The following is a 21,977-nucleotide window of genomic DNA, read 5'->3' as shown; positions in this document are numbered from 1 at the left end:
TTAGGGGACTGATATATTCCAATTCTATGCAGGTGTTTGGCCAAACAGTCACGGCCTGTTGCCAATCTAAATGCAGCTATGACGTTAAGTATAAACTAATGTTAGTTCTTAAAAAGTCTTATCCCTGAATGCAAGTTCAATCATGACGTAAGTATAAACCAGTGTTAGTTCTTAAAGTCTTATGCCTGAATGCAAGTTCAATCATTTATCACTTTTTTTAGCCCTGTAGTATATATTGACTCCATCCCAACTCTGGCTACTAGCAACAGGCATCTATAATGAACACTAATCAAAATACCCCTCATTTCTCGTGAAAAACAACAACTGAATAGACTACAGTGGACTACAGTGGACTTTATGTTGTCAACAAACAGCTGGATACATTTAAGAAGATTGATCAAGATTGATTTATCACTTCTCGTCAAAACTAATTTTAAACCATTAAAACCACTCTTATGTCAAAATTTGCTAACCCTGTTAAAATTCTACTCTAACATATCTTATAGCAAAATAAAAATATCTTACAATGTTTCTTGTTTTGTCATCGAAAACTTTTCAAAATGAACTCAGGGGACTATTAGTAAGTGTGGCTTCAAATAAAAGCAGACGTAACTAAAACTACAAAAAAAGATATAAAATGGCAAGCAATGTGACTGATAATAAGATAAAGAATCAAACAGATGGAGAAACAACATTAACTACAGGGTACTTCGACATGGTGACATTACGGCATACCATCAATAAAAAATCTACAATTGCTGTGTGGAAGAATTAAAAAAGGTACACTAATCTTAAAGTCACACAAAGCAAGAAAAGAGATGTAATTCCATATCTCATTATTTAAAATGAAGGGCTAAGTCAACCAGAAGACAACTGAGGGTAATATAAACTTACGGTTCTGTGGATAAATGGGAATAAATCAGCTTACCTGATGATACCAATACACGAATAACACAAGAATAGAAACATTTACATCTTATTCACACACACGTTTACTATTGAATGAATCTAGTACGTTGTAATACATGTAATGGTAATTAAAAAGCCTGCATTTTCATATTTAAATTCTTATTCAAACTGCACGTACTTCAGAACCCACAAGTAAAAAAGACACATTAAAGCACTTTAAGGGTATATATGTAGTGAACGACCACAAATATTATTAAAAAATGTAGGCTCTAAGTTTCTAAAATTTTTATAAGAAAATGAACTCACAATTGGACAAAAATTACAAGGTACCAGAACAAGACTTATTAGAACTTAAATATCTGATAAAAGTATAAAAAAAAGGTTACTAATAATATTTTTCAAATCAGTTTTATCAAAGTATGGAAAAACAAAAATATTCTGCAGTTACATCATTTGGTAACCATAATATTCTTATGGTCTCTCTAACATTTTTAATATTTTTCCTGCATGTAATATCTGAAAAGTAGACTACTCTCAGACAAGTAGGGTTGTTTATTTTAATACAATTAATTTTTTATCTGTCCTATATAAAATATATTAAAATTTACATAATATTTTGTGACCTAATTTTTCTATTTTCAAGGAAATGGGCATTATTGTAGTCTATGTTTTGCATAAATGCATGTTAAATCAGTGTACAAAATTTCATAATTCTATCTCTAATGGTTGTGAAGTTATGAAATAATATGTGTGAAAATTTTCAAATTTTGGAAAATTTAATTTAAAGTAAAAAGTGAACTCTAAAAAATATTATTAGTAACCTTTTTTATACTTTTATCAGATATATAAGTTCTAATAAGTCTTGTTGTGGTACCTTGTAATATTTGTCTAATTGTGAGTTCATTTTCTTGTAAAATTTTAGAAATTTAGAGCCTACATTTTCTAATATTTTTGGTCGTTCATGTACATATACCCTTAAATCAAACATAAAAACTTCTACAATTTCTGAGCTTTCCGAACTATAAAAAGTAATAATAAAATAGTAATACTAATGAAAATTCAATTAAAACAACACTGAACACTAAACTCGAATCAGACAAACCTCATTTTTGGATTTTATGCAATAAACTTAAAATGAAAATAAAACTCAGCATTTAAAGAGATATTGTGCACATTAAAACACAAAAGAGGGGCTTCATTTCTCATATCTGAGAAACTGCTTTTATGAAAGTGTAAAATTACACATTATTTCAAAATGCTAATTGCTTGAATTATGCACACATGCATAAGTTCAGCTCTAATGTTCTCCCTTCATCCTGGCGTTAAAATTAAGGACCCCCAGTTAAGAATATAAATTGACAATCTAGTGCACCACTAGTTGAATATCAATTAGAGCATTAGCTTTTCATGATGGGCAGCCAGGCTAAAAATCAAATAAATCCAAGTGAAAATTATGGAGGACAAATACATACTGCGGTCAGTGATAGGGAATCAGTTACAAAAAAAAATGCTAGTTTTTTTCCTTAATATTAAATATCCTGTTATTCTAGAGTGATATGAAATTAATAATCAACCTATGCAGAAGTTTCAAGTTGGCACAACTGAAATTGGTAGTCTTGCTTTCTGCCAATCATTTTACAAGACTTTCCAAGACTTGGCAATACTTTACAAGTTTTATTGTCAAATCATTTACAATACTTTGAAGTTTTTGACTGTCTTGAAAGAAAACAAAAATGTTCTAATTGATCAAAGATTTGACAATTTTTTTAAGGAATTTATCAATGGGATTCGCAAATATTATGGCGTCAAGAACCACAAAAGTCCTGCCAGGAAAATATGTTTAAGAGTTAATTCAATTATATGAATTAAATCTACGCCTATACGCCATGGGTTTTGTGGAATACCACAATAAAACGAAGATAAAAAAAGCACATGAAGAAATTTCAAGGCAGTTAAGCAAAATTGTTTTGTTTACTTATTATTCTTTATGAATTGATTAGTAGGCCGATCTATCGAACCCTTATTTAGGGCGGCTTTTGTTTATACAAATTATCTATCTACATGTATTTTTTATGAAGATTCTAGACCCATCCTAGGCAGATGCTAATCATAAATATTTTGTTTTAAAACAATATGAAATCGTAATATTATTCGTTTTAAGGTGCAGTACACTTAAGTAATACAAAAATTTGTTTTATACAGGCTAGTTATTCCCAAAAATGATTTACATATTTATACTGTAATATTTGGTAGGTAGACCTACACAGGTTACAATGAACATGTTTTAAAATCTTGTCAAATCTTTAGCAGTATGAAAATCTCTGAGAAATCTTTTTCACTATTGATCAATGTTCGACAAGTTTTCTTGTAAACTGAAAGAAAAATTTGACCATGTACAAGCAGCTTAAGATTCTTCATCACAACATTTCTTTTTATCTTCTCAAATGCTGATGCTTTAAGTTCTCCACCATATCTGCAGTAACTCTACGTATATTTAAATTAGTTCGTATGTGTCTGTAACTTGTGATGTTCATTACAAAAATTTCAAATGGTGGTTATATTGCACTGAAGTATAACGATATTCTTCTAGTAGAGTGTATTGATTTAATACGTAAAATTACCATGTTAATGTGTAAAATAGCCAGTCATACATTAATAATGTCCAATCAAACTCGTATATTTGTTCCAAATGAATAAATGTGGCTTATCAAGGCAAAAAAAAAAAAAACAAAAAACACAAAAACGAAGTCTCAATCAAGTAAAATTACATTTGAAAAGTATCAAAAGTATTCAGGACGCACAAAAATAATCAACTGCATTTCAAATTCGACATCAACAACTTACTATTCTTGGACACTACACTCAGTTTTCATTTACTGAACTTCAATGTTTAGATAAAGACGTAAAGTGAATTAATTACAAATTGCCCCCCATTGAGGGTAGCCCTTATGAACTCCGTATATCCTCAAGAAGTGACTGACTATAAAATGAACAATTTAGATCCATTACTCAGTAGCAGGCAGACCAAATTGTTTCTATTTGAAGAACCTGACCTACATGCAGCTCCAGGTTATAATTCACACACTGGTGAACAACAATGGGGAGTGATCAAACATGAAGAATGGAACACACAAATATAACTTATTACATTCAAATGCCAGTATAACAAACCCTGTATTTATTCAAGTGACGATACTTTTACATTATCATATATTCCACAAGGTGTAAATAATAGCATACCAATATGAAGGGAAAAATAAGATAAGAAAATGGGCCTAAATTAGAAGATGAATGTAAAGGCAGCGTAACTTCCTCTGAAGCAGCTAGGACACTCAATTTCTCATCATTATTTTTTATTCCACAAAACTGTCTTACTTACTGGCCTTTAAGAAACCTGGAGGTTCACTGCCGCCCTCACATAAGCCCGCCATCAGTCCCTATCCTGAGCAAGATTAATCCATTCTCTGCCATCATATCCCACCTCCCTCAAATCCATTTTAATATTATCTTCCCATCTATGTCTCGGCCCCCACAAAGGTCTTTTTCCCTCCGGCCTCCCAACTAACACTCTATATGCATTTCTGGATTCGCCCATACGTGCTACATGCCCTGCCCATCTCAAATGTCTGGATTTAATGTTCCTAATTATGTCAGGTGAAGAATACAATGCGTGCAGTTCTGTGTTGTGTAACTTTCTCCATTCTCCTGTAACTTATCCCTCTTAGCCCCAAATATTTTCCTAAGCACCTTATTCTCAAACACCCTTAACCTATATTCCTCTCTCAAAGTGAGAGTCCAAGTTTCACAACCATACAGAACAACCGGTAATATAACTGTTTTATAAATCCTAACTTTAAGATTTTTTGACAGCAGACTGGATGATAAAAACTTCTCAACCGAATAATAAGAGGTCATTTCCCATATTTATTCTGTTTTTAATGTCCTCCCTCGTATCATTTATATTTGTTACTGTTGCTCCCAGGTATTTGAATTTTTCCACCTCTTCAAAGGATAAATTTCCAATTTTTATATTTCCATTTCGTACAATATTCTCGTCACGAGACATAATCATATACTTTGTCTTTTCGGGATTTACTTCCAAACCTATCGTTTTACTTGCTTCAAGTAAAATTTCCGTGTTTCCCCTAATCGTTTGTGGATTTTCTCCTAACATATTCACGTCATCCGCATAGACAAGCAGCTGATGTAACCCATTCAATTCCAAATCCTCTCTGTTATCCTGGACTTTCCTAATGGCATACTCTAGAGCAAAGTTAAAAAGTAAAGGTGATAGTGCATCTCCTTGCTTTAGCCCACATAATACATACATAATACATAATTAAAATTGTAATACCAGTTAAACTCAATCAAATAGGTATATAAATGTCACAATATGTATCTACGTGTACTGAAACAATTTATTATATTTATTTCAATTTAAATTTGTGTTACGCATAGCCTATACTTGCTGTTAATTTTATTTCAATGTAACATAAGTAATGTGCTTCATCATTATACTGACATTTGAATGCATTTATTTGCAAGAACAAATTTTAAGTATTTTTTTCTGGATGTAAAGGAAGATAAGTAACACAATGTGACACAACGAAGTTTACAGCTCAACTGGGAAACTCCTGAGCATGTGTCAAATAGTTGCTGATGGTGACAAGGGAAACAAGGTACTCTCGACACCACCTTACAATGTCCATCTGCAGGAGACAGGAATGACAAAATTCTTCTGAATTAAAAAAATTCTAAAGAAATTTATGTAATTCAATATTTAATTTAGTTCTGACCACAGAAAATAATCTATGAAATAAATTACCATTGCAAAATAAATCTTAAAAGAAATTTACCTGCAATTTATCTTTTGATGATAATTCAAAAGAGTGTTTTTTTACATTCACAATTTCTGATATGTGGTAACAAACATGTCAACTATTACCTTTTAAATAATATGTTGTTTGTACCACAAATTCAGTTTCTGCTTGTAAGGCGAGAACAATTGTGATCATTCATTTAGATGTTTCGTTTGGACTACTTCAGTTACTACTGAAGAATTTATCAAAGTGGCTGGTTGGTTGTAGGTTGATTGAGAGGGTGCAGTGCAATGTTCAGCTCACAAAATGACAAATGGATGGATTGTTCACAGAGTCTAGCCATTATTCAACATAAACTACTGGAAGGTGAGGGAAGGGTTCTCAGATGATGCCCTCCCTGTACAAATTATTTAAAATATTTTTGTTTTCCTTGCCAAACAAGTTGTGGCATATATTCGAAATATGTTCACATGCAGCATATTGATGTCTTATGCAACATGTACCAGAAGGACTGACTTGGTTCATCTCCTCAGCTTGCTATTAGGATAAAAGTGATGTAACTGTGCTGTCAATCGATCAAAATATTGGTAATGTGATATTGACAATGTTGATATGTCAGGTGCAAGCCTCAACAGAATCTTGAAGAGTTCACTTGTAATGTTTATGTGTTTGTAAACCCTCTTGACAGGTATGGCGTATCAGTTCAAATGTTTATGGCATTTTTTGAAGCAAGTCCGAGCTATGAATGAAGTGCCGATCAAGTGAGATCATCACATATTTTTATTGTATGATTTGTCATGTCAAAATGTCAACATCTTCATTTAGATTCTCTTATTGCAAAGGTGCCAATCTTTCAAGTGAGTTAATTGTAATTCCATAGAGTGTGTGCGCGCATGCTCCCTCTTTTGGCCAAATCAAATAAGTATATTGTAATATGTATAATTACCTGTTGCTTCTGTGGAAAAAAAATACTTTGTGGCTTGTTTTACACCTAGTAGCTGCTTTTCTGCAGATTTCTTCTTGAAGCATATTTCTGTGTGTCATGACATCTTGATCTTCTGGATCAAAGTAATTCAAGTGTTGATGTGTTTAATGTAGGCCTGAATTCTGAGTTTTTCTCGCAACAGTGAAGACTTTTTTTCGTAGGAATAAACTGTAAGGTTCACTTACTACTGAAAACATAACTTTACTTAATGTTTTATATTCACTTTCATTTCTGAATAAAATCTCCAATTTTATATTCTAGATCTATGTATATTGTGTTCAGGAAAAATATCACATTGGTAAGCTGTAAATTCTTTTTCAAGTCTATGAAGGAAAAAGGAGAGAAAAGGAAAAAGAAAAGGCAGAATAGTAAATAATGAGGAATGTGAGAAATACAGGATAGAAGTGATGTATCTGTGCTGTCTATCGATCAAGATATTTAATCCATTAGCAATTTTAATTTGACCGATTAATCAAGCTTTGATCGATTTGAAAAATGTTTTAATATACTGTAATACACAATTACTGTTAAATTTAATTTGTGTTTGTTGATAAGCTTAAGTATAAAATGTAGTATATATGTATATACTGTATTAGAAAACAGTACCATTTTAGTTATATTATGTAGGCTTATAATTTATTATGTCAATTCTCCAGGGATGCTTGAGACAAACATTAATAAAAAAGTATGAAGACTCACCTAGTTAATACTGCTTCATCCATGATTTTAAACATGCGAGTGCATTCACATGCTCCAAATTAAGTGCTGCTCTATGTTTAGTAACAATGTTTCCTGCATCACTACACACGAATTTTTTTTTTCTGTCAAGCACTTCTCCACGATCATTCAATTTAAATTCAAACATTTCACTGAGTTTATTTCTCAAATTCTCATAGGCCTATGACATAATGGAATTTTCACTTTTTTCACAGACCACAGAAATCTGATTTTATTTCTTTAGTAAACTACAGTAAACACACAAGCTTCATCTAGAAACTCAGTAAAAAAAAAAAAAAAAAAAAAAAAAAAACCTGCAACAGAATAGCAGACTGGCCCCTATCGTAAATGGGTTACAAAATTTTAGAAAGAGAAGAAGATGGTTACTCTCTCATTTGTACACAGTGTAGCCATGGCTAAGGGATGAGGGGGACGAATTCCAGAAAAGTATGTATTTCATATGCTAGGAAGACAAGCTGACAAACTTAATAAGAGTTTCGCATCGTGTTTCAACTTTCAATAGGGGTAGACCTCATATCTTCAATCTCTTTCTGAAGTATTTGTGCAAAGATTTGCCTTACAGTACCTGCTCCTGCTTTGCAATTACAAAATAACAGTATTATCGTGTTTGAAGTAAGCAATTTCTGAGAGACGAATATTGTCGGAATTTTTACTCTGAGTTTGCATTAACAAAATGATAATTAATATCAAGTACAACTGATTAATTTCAATCAACTCGATTATTTGATTAAATATTTTTGATCGATTAATTGATCAGATTAATCGATTAAATTCCACAACACCAATAATAATAATAAAAATATGTTAAAATAATTTAAAACCTATTATGCATTTTGTAATTTAGTGAATGTTCACTTTCATTAACTAAATTTGGAAATCTATCAATAAAATATTCAAGAGATGAACATGAAATATTTTTTCTGTGTGAAATGTCTACAACTTTTGCGTGCTTAAGAAATTCAGTCTCAATTGGAAATTTCTTTACACATTTCTTTCTCCTCTTTTCGGAAGATACAGGTCTATATATTTGCTGTGATAATTTTGCTAACCTGACGATCTCATATCCAGGCGTTGTGTACTGGTTTCTGACAAATAAATAATAATAATAATAATAATAATAATAATAATTATTATTATTATTATTATTATTATTATTATTATTATTATTATTATTATCCGCAATACTTTCTTCTTGGTAGTAATGTCGTAAAAGTGAGAGAGGGGGGAATTCTGCTTACTGGTACAAATAACAAGGAGGGAAATTAAGGTAGGTATTTGAAATTTCACTTAATTCCTCTTCTATTAGCACTCCATTGTATCACTTCCAACAATTCAGTGTTCATTAAGGATCATTCATAAATAATCTCTGTTCTAATGTGCAATACATCCTCGTCTGATTATACTCAACAACTGATTGCCAGTAGCTCAGCAGCTTGTTTTTTAACAGAAAATGACCCAAAATATCTGAACTTCAAACTCACATGACGTAACAGTATGTCATTTTTCCTTTGAAATACAATATTACGAGATAGTTGTATTTTATTTCATAATGTTGTTGTTGTTTTCCAATGGCTGCTTTTGTGATAATTTAACCCATTTTGCTTCTTGACTCCCAGTAAAGAGCACTCAGATTTCTGCATAGCTTCGCGTCTTTCTTCAGTTTAGTGCACTGAAGCAGATGTTCTTTGTTCATTGACGAGCCTGGTATGTTGCACAGTTGACATTCTTCTGTGTTGTAAATTCCAGTCTTGCAAAGATGAGATGCAAGGCAGTCATGTCCTGTATTCAACTGAAAATAGCTATGGCTTCCTTTCTGGGTTTTAGGCTGTATGTCTTCCAAAGTTTATTTATTATTTCATAATGTTTCCTTCATATTTTTTGTGGGTGAATCAAATCAATAATTGAAGAGCTCCCCAGAATAAGAGTGTAACCAACAAATCTACAAGTTTCAAGAGAAAGGAAAATAGTCTGAGGGGCACATTTCGTTAGGCCTCTATTTACTAGCCGAATCATTTCCTTAATCAAAGATACAAGTTTATTAAGCTTTTGAATGCAATAATTACTTTTTCCACCAGAGTCACATATTTCATTAATTTGATGTTACAGCCTTCTTCCAGGGAGGTTTTCAATTACTGCCAGTACATGGCCTGCTTGTAGGGTATTGTACACTTTAAGGAAGACACAGTTTTATTAATTTAACAACAATGGCAAATAGGGACAATAGAAAGAGTCCAAACGAAATCTCTTTTTATCAGTTGAATTTTATGTCATTCACATTTTTTGGAGACATCTAACAAAGGAGGTGTTGGCAGAAACACTGAAAACAAAGAACATTAAGTGACGAACACCGCATCCTCTGACAACTCACTGTGCACGGCCGAGCTCTGTGCAGCTTGCTTGCAGAAGAAGTATGGACTCGCTTATCACACCAACTGGCAGTATCTAAATCGCACTAGAATGGGAGAATATTCACTGTGTTGGGACTTATCAACGATGTCTAAACTCTTGGAGGAAAATCAACATATCACATGACTACAGAAACTAGTCTGGGTTAGAAAGCATGAGAAATCAGACTTCACCCTGATCTCAAAACACCCAGTCACATTTGTGAAATTCTATAATTTCACAAATGTCCATCTAGTATTGCACACTAACATAAAATTAAAGATGCCTGTTATAATTATGCACCACAAAAAGTTACTAAAAGTTTGTAGGTGGGAAAAGTGGAAGTAATAATCACCCTGCACTGTACTAGATAAAATTCCTGTCTCATAAAACTCTGTTTAATAATAAATCAGATACATCACTTGTCTCTGAAAGTGATCACTGTATTTAAAATATATATATATATATATATATATATATTTTAGTTTCAATATAGTTTGTGTAATACAAGTCACAATGACTTAATTATAGTTTTCTGCTGTTGTTAATACTAATGCAGTGAACTAATACTTTGTATTAGAACAGTGTGTGGAAAAACTTCCCCTTATCCTGCACACACACTTAACAGCAACTTACTGTGGTGGGAGGTCTACACAATTAATATGGTGAATGGACACGATTTCAATTAAACCTATATCAAGTTGTAGGGTTGAAAGGCTACATTCCAACATACCAAAGTTATGGGCATAGACTATCAGCTATTTCTTCAAACTGGTGGTATCATTTGATTACCTGACTATGCATCAGTTGAAGCTTGTACTCCAGTTGGTCACAGACTAATTATGCATGTGGTTCTAGGTTTAAATCTCCATTCATCCAACTATTTTTTTTACCGTTTAATAATAATGCTTGTACTACATATTGAATTTATCATATTAAAAAAAACGCACGCACGCACGCACGCACGCACACACACGCACACACACACACACACACACACACGTGGCCATAATTCTGGAAACTTCTTGTTTTTGTACTGAATTATTATAACATCTGTATTGATTCACAGATTTATACAATTGAAAATGTTACTCGTGACTGATTCGTTAATTATGGGGTTATATAATAAAGGTATTATATTAAATCCTGAATATTTTAATAATAAATAATCATTAATATGTTGGAAATTATGTTCTTGTCAATTAATTCGAAATTTTCTCGGGCTTCCAGCCAGGTCATAAGTTGGTGATCCACCGACGTTTCGAGGATGTTCATCTTCCTCATCTTCAGGGTTAACGAAACGTCGGTGGATCACCAACTTATGACCTGGCTGGAAGCCCGAGAAAATTTCGAATTATCACGTCGCCAGGAAAGCTTCAGTAGTTATTTATGTTCTTGTCTTTTAAGATCTAAATATTAATTTCAGATTTCATTATAATTTCCCATTATTTACTGTAATAAAAACTAGTCCATTGTTGATTTTAAGATTATTGTGGATCAGTAGAACCATTGTTAGCATAAAATACAGACATTACTAGTGGGTCAAATTCAACAGTGTTCATAAATGAGATGTTAAGCTTACAAAGAAATAATTTATTACAGTTGTATGAACACTTTTTGATAATTAAATTAAATTAATATAATCAGTTAAAAACCAGACATGTTTCGGAGGAAAGTTCCTCCATCTTCAGGGGCAATACCACGACGCTGGTTCAGATGTTCGACCGCGTATCGTGGCTTACAGGAGACTGGAGGAGCATTCCTCCGAAACATGTCTGGTTTTTAACTGATTATATTAATTTAATTTAATTAACAAAAAGTGTTCATATAACTGTAATAAATTATTTCTTTGTAAACACTTTAGTCAATTTAAATAAAATTAAGTTATTACTTTGCCAACAATTTTTATACCCTCTGAGTTAAAGTAAAGTTTAACATAAATAAATTCAGTTATTGATGAATAATACCTCCAGTTTTCAAAATGCATCACATTTTATTATGCTACTAATTCAATATATATGTTTATTATCCACAGTCAAAATTTCTTTAGGATAGTGTCATTAACTACATAAATACATTAATTTTTCTGAATATGTAGCAAACACATTTCTCGACACACAGCCTACACAACGTACATTTCAGCTCTTCAAATATTTTACTTTACTTACATAGCCCAACTTTCAATAAAATATAAAACTTAGGTGCCACAGCCTATTTTCTATGTTGGTATGGAATGACCTCTAAAAGAAATATAAAAACAATCTGCAATTTAAACACACATTTCTCGAATTTAGTTGATAATGTCTTATTTCACACTAAAGAGTCTCATTTCGCAATATTCTGCAGTGTAACATGCTAAAAGAAACACCAAAACCTAAATATACACTATGACATGTTCTGCAGTATTTCGCACACATTACTATAAAAAAGCAGGATCCCCATTTATCACATTTAGAAAATTCATTACACTTGACCAAGTCTCAATGTGTGACTCCTGCTCTAACAGTAAGGAAAATAACCAATCAACCACTGACGAACTTCTGATCTACTAGCAAAGTAACCAATCAACCACTAACGAACTTTTGATCTAACAGTAAGCAAAGTAACCAATCAACCACTGACAGCTCTTTTTAAAAACTGGGGTAGAATTAAAGATTTTCAGTTGAAAGCAGATTTTTCAGTTGTTAATATTCCATAAGACAGAACCCACATACCTGAATGAGAACAGCAGACTCCCGCAAGCGCAGAAACCTCCGTCGCTCAAGCACGGCACGAGTCCAGCGCTGGATGGCAACAATGCTGGCCATGATTTGCTGGTGCAGCCTATAGTCCAGCTTAACCTTCTCAGACTCTCTCAAGAAAATTTTGCTGGTACCAAGTTGGTAGTTGTCACGATTAAGATTCAATGTGAACAAGAAGTCCCGAACATCAGCTTGAGAACTGTGGACATAAGAAGACAGGATATTCTAAGCTTACAGCCCCACAACTGAACCACAGCAGATTTATGGGGTAGACCAGCCTTGCAGGTCTGGAGTAATAAAACCCTGAGGATGAAAATGCAGATAATTCCAAAAAGTTGAAGAAATCACACACATCAACACACAGGTGAAATATCCAAAAGCATCTTCACAACACTATGAGAGATAGATGTGATTCAGCTGTTGTCTTAATACTTCCTGTCTTTAGGTTTATATTTCTTATGGTAAGGTTTTTCTGATGAAATGGACAATTATGTCTGAAGTATCCTCTTGGTTTAATTTCTAAATTTCGACAGACATATACCGCTTGAACATTTGTTTCAAAACTTCTTTATTTGATGCTATTAAAATTTTAGAATTCATATACTAAAATTGACTGATTGTAATTCCGTATTTCGTAGTTTTGTATCCTAATGCATCTCTAGATTCAAAGGACCCCAAGAACACACTCACTTACGGGTACAGTAAAACCACTTTTTAACGTATCTCTAGGCACTAATTAATTTTTCCTTCAAAGTGCATTTTTCTTAAGTGAATTTTCACTTAATAAAAGCAAGGAAAACTGACAGTAAAAATTAAAACAACCCTAAGCTCTTTAACTATATTATATAGACATACTCTTAATATACTTACTTAAAAATGACTTTTAGAGAACCTGGAGGTTCATTGCCGCCCTCACATAAGCCTGCCATCGGTCCCTATCCTTAGCATCATATCCTACCTCCTCAAATCCATTTTAATATTATCCTCCCATCTGCGTCTCGACCTCCCCAAAGATCTTTTTCCCTCAGGTCTCCCAACTAACACACTATATGCATTTCTGTATTCGCCCATATGTGTTACATGCTCTGCCCATCTCAAACGTCTGAATTTAATGTTCCTAATTATGTCAGGTGAAGAATGCAATACGTGCAGTTCTTCATTGTGCAACTTTCTCCATCTTCCTGTAACTTCATCCCTCTTAGCCCCAAATATTTTCCGAAACACCTTATTCTCAAACACCTTTAACCTCTGTTCCTCTCTCAAAGAGAGAATCCAAGTTTCACAACCATAAAGAACCAGTAATATAACTATTTTATAGATTCTAACTTTCAGTTTTTTGACAGCAGATTAGATGATAAAAGCTTCTCAACCGAATAATAACAGGCATTTCCCATATTTATTCTGTGCTTAATTTCCTCCTGAATGTCATTTATTTTGTTACTGTTAATCCAAGATATTCGAATTTTTTCACCTCTTCAAAGAATAAATTTCCAATTTTTATATTTCCATTTCGTACAATATTGTCATCACGAGACATAATCATATACTTTGTCTTTTCGGGATTTACTTCTAGACCTATCTCTTTATTTGCTTCAAGTAAAATTCCCGTGTTTTCCCTAATCATTTGTGCATTTTCTCCTACCACATTCACATCATCCTCATAAACAAGCAGCTGATGTAACATTCAATTCCAAACCCTCTGTAATATAGAGAGCATGATGAAAATTGTTCAAATTGTCAATTAATATAGATAAATACAATGTAATATTTGTTACTCAGTCAAATGACAAATCAATGTAAAATAATGACTTATATTATATGGTCATTAAGTTTTATACACATAAATTACATATTGCAAACGTTTTCGCCCATTCAGGCATCTTCAGGCACAATTATACAATAACTCAATATCAAACTGTATAGTCAATACATTGGTGGTAGATAAACTGTTTAAAATTAATGATGTACAACATCTCTTAATTAAAATGTAATATTACAGGTCATAAAATTAAAATAATATTAAAATTGGAAACAACGTAGTGTTATGATTTAAACTTCATAATATTCTGTGAAACTCTTGTTTAGTAGAGTCCAATGATTGATGGGTTATATGTCGTTTGAACGTGGCAACTGTATAGGTCACTATTAGATATTAGCTACAGGTCCAATAGCAGCAGGTCGTCCCACATCTTCATAACTACTTCAATCATAGGATGTTTCATAGTGACCTATACAGTTGCCACGTTCAAACGACATATAACCCATCAATCATTGGACTCTACTGAACAAGAGTTTCACAGAATATTATGAAGTTTAAATCATAACACTACGTTGTTTCCAATTTTAATATTATTTTAATTTTATAACCTGTAATATTACATTTTAATTAAGAGATGTTGTACATCATTAATTTTAAACAGTTTATCTACCACCAATGTATTGACTATACAGTTTGATATTGAGATTGCTGGGTAACTTTAGGTGCTGGACCTCAGACTCATTTCACCGGCATTATCACCTTCATATCATTCAGACGCTAAATAACCTAGATGTTGATACAGCGTCGTAAAATAACCCAATAAAAAAAAAAAAGATATTGAGATATTGTATAATTGTGCCTGAAGATGCCTGAATGGGCGAAAACGTTTGCAATATGTAATTTATGTGTATAAAACTTAATGACCATATAATATAAGTCATTATTTTACATTGATTTGTCATTTGACTGAGTAACAAATATTATATTGTATTTATCTCTGTAATATGATTAAAAAACATCATTGTATGGAAATGTTGAAATATTATTTTAAAAATTATAATTTCGAGTTTAAACAATACACTTCAAACAAATTGTACATTAGTAACAAGTAATACAAACCTAACAAGTCCTTTCGGTAATAAAATCCTGTACAATTGGATGAACTCATCATATGTGAGCCTCACGTTGTAGCCTGCTTGCCGAATCCTCACTGTTTCAAGCATTCCTGTGTATCGCAGTTGGCGTTGGACTGTTTCCTCGTCAAACTTGTTAGGAATCTGAAACAAGACATAATGGAATTCAATGATTACTTTCTCCTTTACAAATTTGAGTACCGATAGAAATATCCATTATGGGGCTATTTGTAAACAGGGATGCCATTCCAAAAAATTAGGCCATAATGAGAGGAGTTGGGTCACCTTGTGACTGTTGCTCTTGATGCAGCGTATGAAGAAGGGATTGGCCTGATTCAGAGTGTCCATGAGGCTGTGTAATGACTGCTGGAACTGTGCTGTCACTGTGAGCGGTTGTTTGCGTGCTTTGCCCAGCTGCTGGCTGCTGCTGCCGCTGCTACTGCTACTGCTGTTGCCATAGCTCTGAGTGCGTCCTGCCAGAGTCTTCACTGTCTGGAGATTCTTCAAACCCTTCTTGCCTCGTTCGCGTGGCCGGAATGACTTGTTCTTCCTGTGTAATCATCACGTATGTTAGCATATTTAATAGGACAATGACAAGAGGAAAGTTAAAACACCTCAAAGAAACAAAAATTCCATCAGTTTTGTCTCTCTTCTCTATGAAATTTGAAGAAAATTAAACTAATCTAACTTATCACACAATAACTGTAATTAAAATGTATTATTTCTGGACAAAGAGAGCATCAGCTTTCCACACTGGCAAATTCTACTGCATCAAAGTTGTAATTTGTGGATAAAGATGTTGAGGTGAATTTTCTCGGGATACCTTCTTAGTTATCATCAGCAATTCAGGGAAAGACCAAATTGAAGTGTTCTACTTCAAGACAAAATTAGTCATCCAACATCTTATTTTTGTTGGTATTATTGAGTTACTTTCAATCTGGGTACTTTCTGTTTAAAGATTATGACTTTGGTTTGTTTTAAAAGTGGCAGTGAGTGACTCTTATGGGACAGTGTTTTTATAATTAGGGTTTCTTTGTTTCACGTCAAATGTGCCCCCATGGTGATGCGTTTTCGCAACATTTTACTTCTTTGCTATTAAACGTGTGTGAAATAGGGTTTTTAGTATTTGTTAAAACTGGAGTGCTAGTTTAGCACAAATCTACCCCAATAGCAGCTATGGAAATACTAACAAACCAATAACCTCTTCAATACGAACTAGGAAAGACTGCTGTTATACAGTATGAAAAGTTAATTAGACTTCCCTTCAACACCTGCTGGCAGACAAAAAATTTTACAACAAATTTCAAAACACAGGAAAGTTTTCTCTCTAAAGTTCACGATATCAAACAACAGATAACTCTCCCTACTAACAAAGAAAATCTACTCCTTAAAGTAAACCAGTTACAAATGCTAGATATTGAACGTTATACAGATCTACTGGAGGATGTCAAAAAAGATAACACTCCAAAAGACGTACTGAAATCATTAGCCTTAGAAACAATCCATACAAGATTCCCAGAACAACAATGGCTCCATATTTTTACTGACGGCTCCTTGCTAACAAATCAAATCGGACCTACATGCCGTCTGTTCTCCTTGGATTTGGTACTACAAATTTTGATGGAGAAGTCGAGGCCATATCTACGACACTTCAAAATCTTCTGTACAGAATAGCTCAACTCCAGCAAGCAGTAATTCTTTCTGACTCAAAAGCAGCCATTTTAGCTATAACATCCACTTTAACACCAAAAAGTCAACAAATTCTTGAGTGCTGGAAATGCCTATTTCACCTCAACAACATAAAGAAAAAAATAGTTTTTCAATAGATACAGCACACTGCAGATTGACTGGCAATGATGCTGCTGATTATCAGTGGCGTAGCGTCAATGTAAGCTAAAAAGCTTAGCTTCCCCAGTTAATAATAATTTCATAATAAACCTGCAGTTTATGGACAAAATTATTTATTAATTTTAATAGAATTTATATTTACGCATTAAATATTGTGATGCGGCAGCTCAGGATGATTTGTGATGCAGCAGTAAACAAGAAGCCTGCACACACCAGCTTCCAAGCAGACTGGTTTCTTCTGTGTAATCCACCCCGCAGATTTTCCATCCCTTTCTAACTAAACTACCCTAGTCGCAAGGCTCTCAAGAAGCTAGCTTTAACATTTAAAATAAGTAGCTTCCGAGTTATCCCTTTTCGTCAGTTGTGTTCAGTTGAAGTGTTAGTGTGCATTGTGGCTGATATAATAAATAATGAGCGAAATAACAGTTCCTGACACTAATTTACTTGAATTTTTTAGGACAAGTGTATTATCAAGACTGACTTACGAACAAAAGTGTGATTTAAAAAAGAAATGACCGACTCCCTTGCTGTCAATAAAGGACACAACCGAAAGACAGACGCATACTTACATAATGATACTAATATTGTGATTTCTCTAAGTATGACAGGGAGTTAGCTAATGTTACACTTATACGTGTCTATTTGTTAAGAGATAGGCCTATGTGTAAATCGTGAAATTATATTTTACTACGTATCGTTTGAGATCATGCCTTATTGGTGTTAATTACGATGTTCCAACCAATCTTCGACTGCTGACTTGACATTGACTACTATTTATTTTAAGACTGTATTTTTGTAATGCATGAAAGACAACTTGAGTTAGCTTCCCCTGCTCAAAATTTCATGCTACGCCACTGCTGATTATCTTGCCAAAAAGGGCTGTGGTACTATTCAGAAACCTGCTACACAATTATCCTATTATACAACAAAAAGAATGATTACTTCACAATACCACAAAACTATAACAAATCATCATCTCCAAATTTCCAAAAATAAAAGGTGGGAATCTGTCTCAACCCAAAACGTCCCTGGATACCCAAGGAAGAATGCAGACTGTTTACGGGCCACGACTGCTTGGCCAAGCATCTCCACACGATTGGAATATCTCCTTCACCACTCTGCCCCTTTGTGATCTTTAAGAGGAAATGGATCAAAATCATTTTCAGCACTGCCCAGCCACTAGTTCGAGATTTAATTTTCAATTTACATATTTTACGTAAATTCACATTAAAAAACTTATTCCGAAAGAATCAAATACAATTAAATAGAGTTTGGAAAGCTCTGTAATTAAATCAAACTATGTTCAATTCATAACACTTCATTACTTTATAATAATTAGCCAGGAAAATACTTTTCAAGGTGTATATCATCTGAGATCAGAGAACTCGTGTAGAAAGAAGCACCAAATTTCACAGATTAAATCTACCTTTTCATTTGGAAGGAAGAAAGGTCTTATAATTAGCTAGTTTAACTGACTGAGCAACTTAACTAAATCTAATTATCAAAAGCTCATCGAATATCATAATCGCTAAATTGCCAAACTTTCAGAATGGCCCCAAGGTTCACTCAGCCTTCTATAAAATTGAGTACCAGGTCTTTCCCGGGGGTAAAAGGCGGTCAGAGCGTGGTGCCGACCACACCACCTCATTCTAGTGCCGAGGTCATGGAAAGTGTGGGGCTCTACCTCCATGCCCCCCAAGTGCCTTCATGGCATGTTACGGGGATGCCTTTACCTTTACCTTTACCCATGATTAATAACGTATGCAATAATTCAGCTCTCATATATCACAGATGGGCAACATATAAATGGGAAACAATGAACTAATATACAGAGAGTTGCTATGCAGACTGGTTCCACTCCAGCCTTTGCCTAACAAAATCTGTTGACAGGCGGCAAGTGGTCATATGCTGACATATGGACAGGTCCGTGCATGCTTCCCTATGAAGACACGACTACTCTCTACCACAGGCGGCTCTCCACACTAGTCATAACATGACTACCTAGGACCGGTCTGCAGACGAGCACTCTGTACATTCCCATAAAAATATTGCAATGATGACAATTAATAATATTACAGTTTTTTTTTTTTTTGTAGTTTGTTTCACTAGATCAGCCGTGGCGAAAATGTAATCGCGAGCCGATCCACTGTGTAATCTGCAACGTGCATAGCACCTATGGAGGGAGGCGGACACCCGAAGGGGAAGTGAAGAAACTGTCTGACTTATTAACGGATTTTCATTTTCCTTACGTCAAGCACTTACATATAATTTTATACAGTACAAGGCTACAAACTAATGTTTAGTACATGTAGCAAAGAAAGAAATGAATAGCAAAACATAGGACACATTACCACAACTTTAAACTAACTCTCTTCAGAATTTCTCTGCGACAGAGTTTCAAAATCAGGAATTATGTCACTTACTGCCAGTCGTAGTTGATCACGAAAGTATTTGTCTGTCAGTCGTGATCTAAATTTGGTTTTTACTATTTTCATTGTTGAAAATAATTTTTCACAAACATAAGTTGTAGCGAACATGGCTTCGACAGAGCAAGCGAAAGAACGAAGCTTCGGATATTTACTTATTTTTGGCAAAGATTTGAAAAGTTCAACATTTGTCAAGTCCTCACATCTAGCTTTCATTGTAACATTACATTGTAAATCTCTGAGTTTAAATTGAAGACCTAACCGCATTATTCGTACATCTGCTGAAAAAGAATAGACATAAGAGATGATGATGATGATGATGATAATGATGATGATGATAATGATAATAATAATAATAATAATAATAATAATAATAACAACAACAACAACACTTAACCTTTTAATGTTTCATGAGTAACATATAATGCCGTTTTATGTTATACAACCGTTTTCCTCGTAATACTTGTGAACAAATCATACATTTAATATTCTCATCATATTGGCAGCAAAAAATGCGTCCTCCCATCTTACTTAAAGCTTTCGTTTTTGCAGAGGTACATGGTTTCGAGAGAGACATTGCGATGATACGCCACTCGCAGGTCAGAGAAAAATACAAATGGAACGGAGTTTGACTCCAGTGAGTGAGAGGGTGGAGGTTGTGAACGGTAGGAAGCAAGAGAAATGCATAGCTACCATTGCGAGCCACAATGTACTCGTGAGTAACATTTTCGCCACGGCTGCACTAGATAAACAGAAATTTGCAAAAAAAAAAAATTTGGGACAAAGAAACTGCAGCAACACAGCAGCAGATAAACACGAACATGAATATGTTAGATTGAAAACTTTTAAATTCTGTGACAAAGGCTAAGAGTACTAACCATATGGATAACATCAGACATATAGCAAAATATATTTCACGTATTTATTACTACTCATCATCATGATCTATTCAGCTGAAATGTAGTAAGACAATAATAAGATGTAGGTACTGTATTTCAATGTTCAATACTAGTCACTCTTATCTTAAAACAGTCCCACTACAGTGTATAACACTACATTATGAAAGACAACATTCATCTAAGCCAGGCCACACGTTGTTAGTCACATGCATCTCATTTAGATATTAGCTGGATACATAAACACAGTAAAGATAAAAAAGCCAAGCGGTAAAACTATGATGAACTGTCAGCTGGTTGCCATTCTCAACTTGCATACACATACAGGCACTAGTCACGTGACACATGATATCATTAGTTCAGACACTTATTAAGACTCCTGTGATACTTTGCAACATTTACATTTCATAATTTCAACAAACACACTAAAAACCCAGAAAATGCATCTGAAAGAAGTGGACGATCATGAATGCTAAGAGAAAAGTTTCTCCCACTCAAGTATGTATAACACTTGAGGCTTCAACTACGTGGACCAAATTTCTTTCAATTACACAAGACAGTGTGTGTTGGATATTTCAGTGCATCAGGACTGGTTAATTTCTCTTTTTTCCCCATTCCCAACCTCTTCTCAGAAAGCAAAAAAAATTGTATTTCAATTTTTTTTAAGTTTATCATAGTGTTATACAACAGTAAAATAAATATGTGTGTGTGAATTTTAATTTAGAATATCCATCAAAATGCAGAACCTTTATTGTCAGTACATAATATTAACCTATCTGTACTGCTGAAATGTATAACTGTTCATATAATATTAATAAAATAAAACTTAGTTTATATTTATAATTTATTTTTTGGCTGCAAAAGGGTATCTGTTGGATACATGGGGGAGAGCAATTAATCCTTCCCATTGAAAGCTTTAAGGAACCAACCTCGACAAATACCCAATGTCCCATCCCTACCTTCCCATGGTGCAGCTGTTAGTAAGCATAATTTTACAAGCTGAACTGAAGGGAGGGGCTACTCATCAATTAGCACTGGTCAGTTTGATGAGTTAATGACTGAATTTGGTATAATTTTCCTCTGTTCAATACCTAATTCTCTCTTTATCCTTTCCTATCCAGTCCTCTGACTGAACTCTTACTTTCTTTGACCCCAATGGCATTAGAGCATTCGAGGCCTAGGGGTTCATTTCACTTTCCTTCCTCCTCTTTCTATTTTTCTGTTCCTAGTGCTGACCTGCTATGGCACTAAAATCGTCTTGCAGTGGCTTAAGGAGGGAAAGCTGGTGATCAACAAGATCTCCCAGCTAGGTCCAATGGACCCGTTGACCAACAGCA

At 33.8% G+C, this 21,977-nt stretch overlaps 1 protein-coding gene across 10 annotated transcripts in view; it reads right to left on the bottom strand.

The window, feature by feature from the left end:
- Positions 1-21,977, bottom strand: part of LOC138710349 (unconventional myosin-IXb-like) — a 171,650-nt gene that overhangs the window by 74,687 nt on the left and 74,986 nt on the right. For 7 of the 10 annotated variants that reach the window (XM_069841181.1, XM_069841176.1, XM_069841177.1 and 4 more), the window contains 4 exons: positions 15,756-16,020; positions 15,457-15,614; positions 12,552-12,777; positions 9,821-9,904 (listed from right to left, as the gene is read on the bottom strand). In XM_069841181.1, coding sequence (XP_069697282.1) covers positions 9,821-9,904; positions 12,552-12,777; positions 15,457-15,614; positions 15,756-16,020 — 733 coding nt within the window. The remainder of the gene's footprint in view (positions 1-9,820; positions 9,905-12,551; positions 12,778-15,456; positions 15,615-15,755; positions 16,021-21,977) is intronic. The other 3 variants (XM_069841179.1, XM_069841175.1, XM_069841183.1) reach the window with 1 other exon arrangement.

The sequence above is a fragment of the Periplaneta americana genome, chromosome 12 (genome assembly GCF_040183065.1).
Source record: "Periplaneta americana isolate PAMFEO1 chromosome 12, P.americana_PAMFEO1_priV1, whole genome shotgun sequence".
In the NCBI taxonomy this organism is placed as follows: domain Eukaryota; kingdom Metazoa; phylum Arthropoda; class Insecta; order Blattodea; family Blattidae; genus Periplaneta; species Periplaneta americana.
The sequence above is the reverse complement of the archived record's forward strand: the minus strand, read 5'-3'. Positions and strand labels throughout refer to the sequence as shown.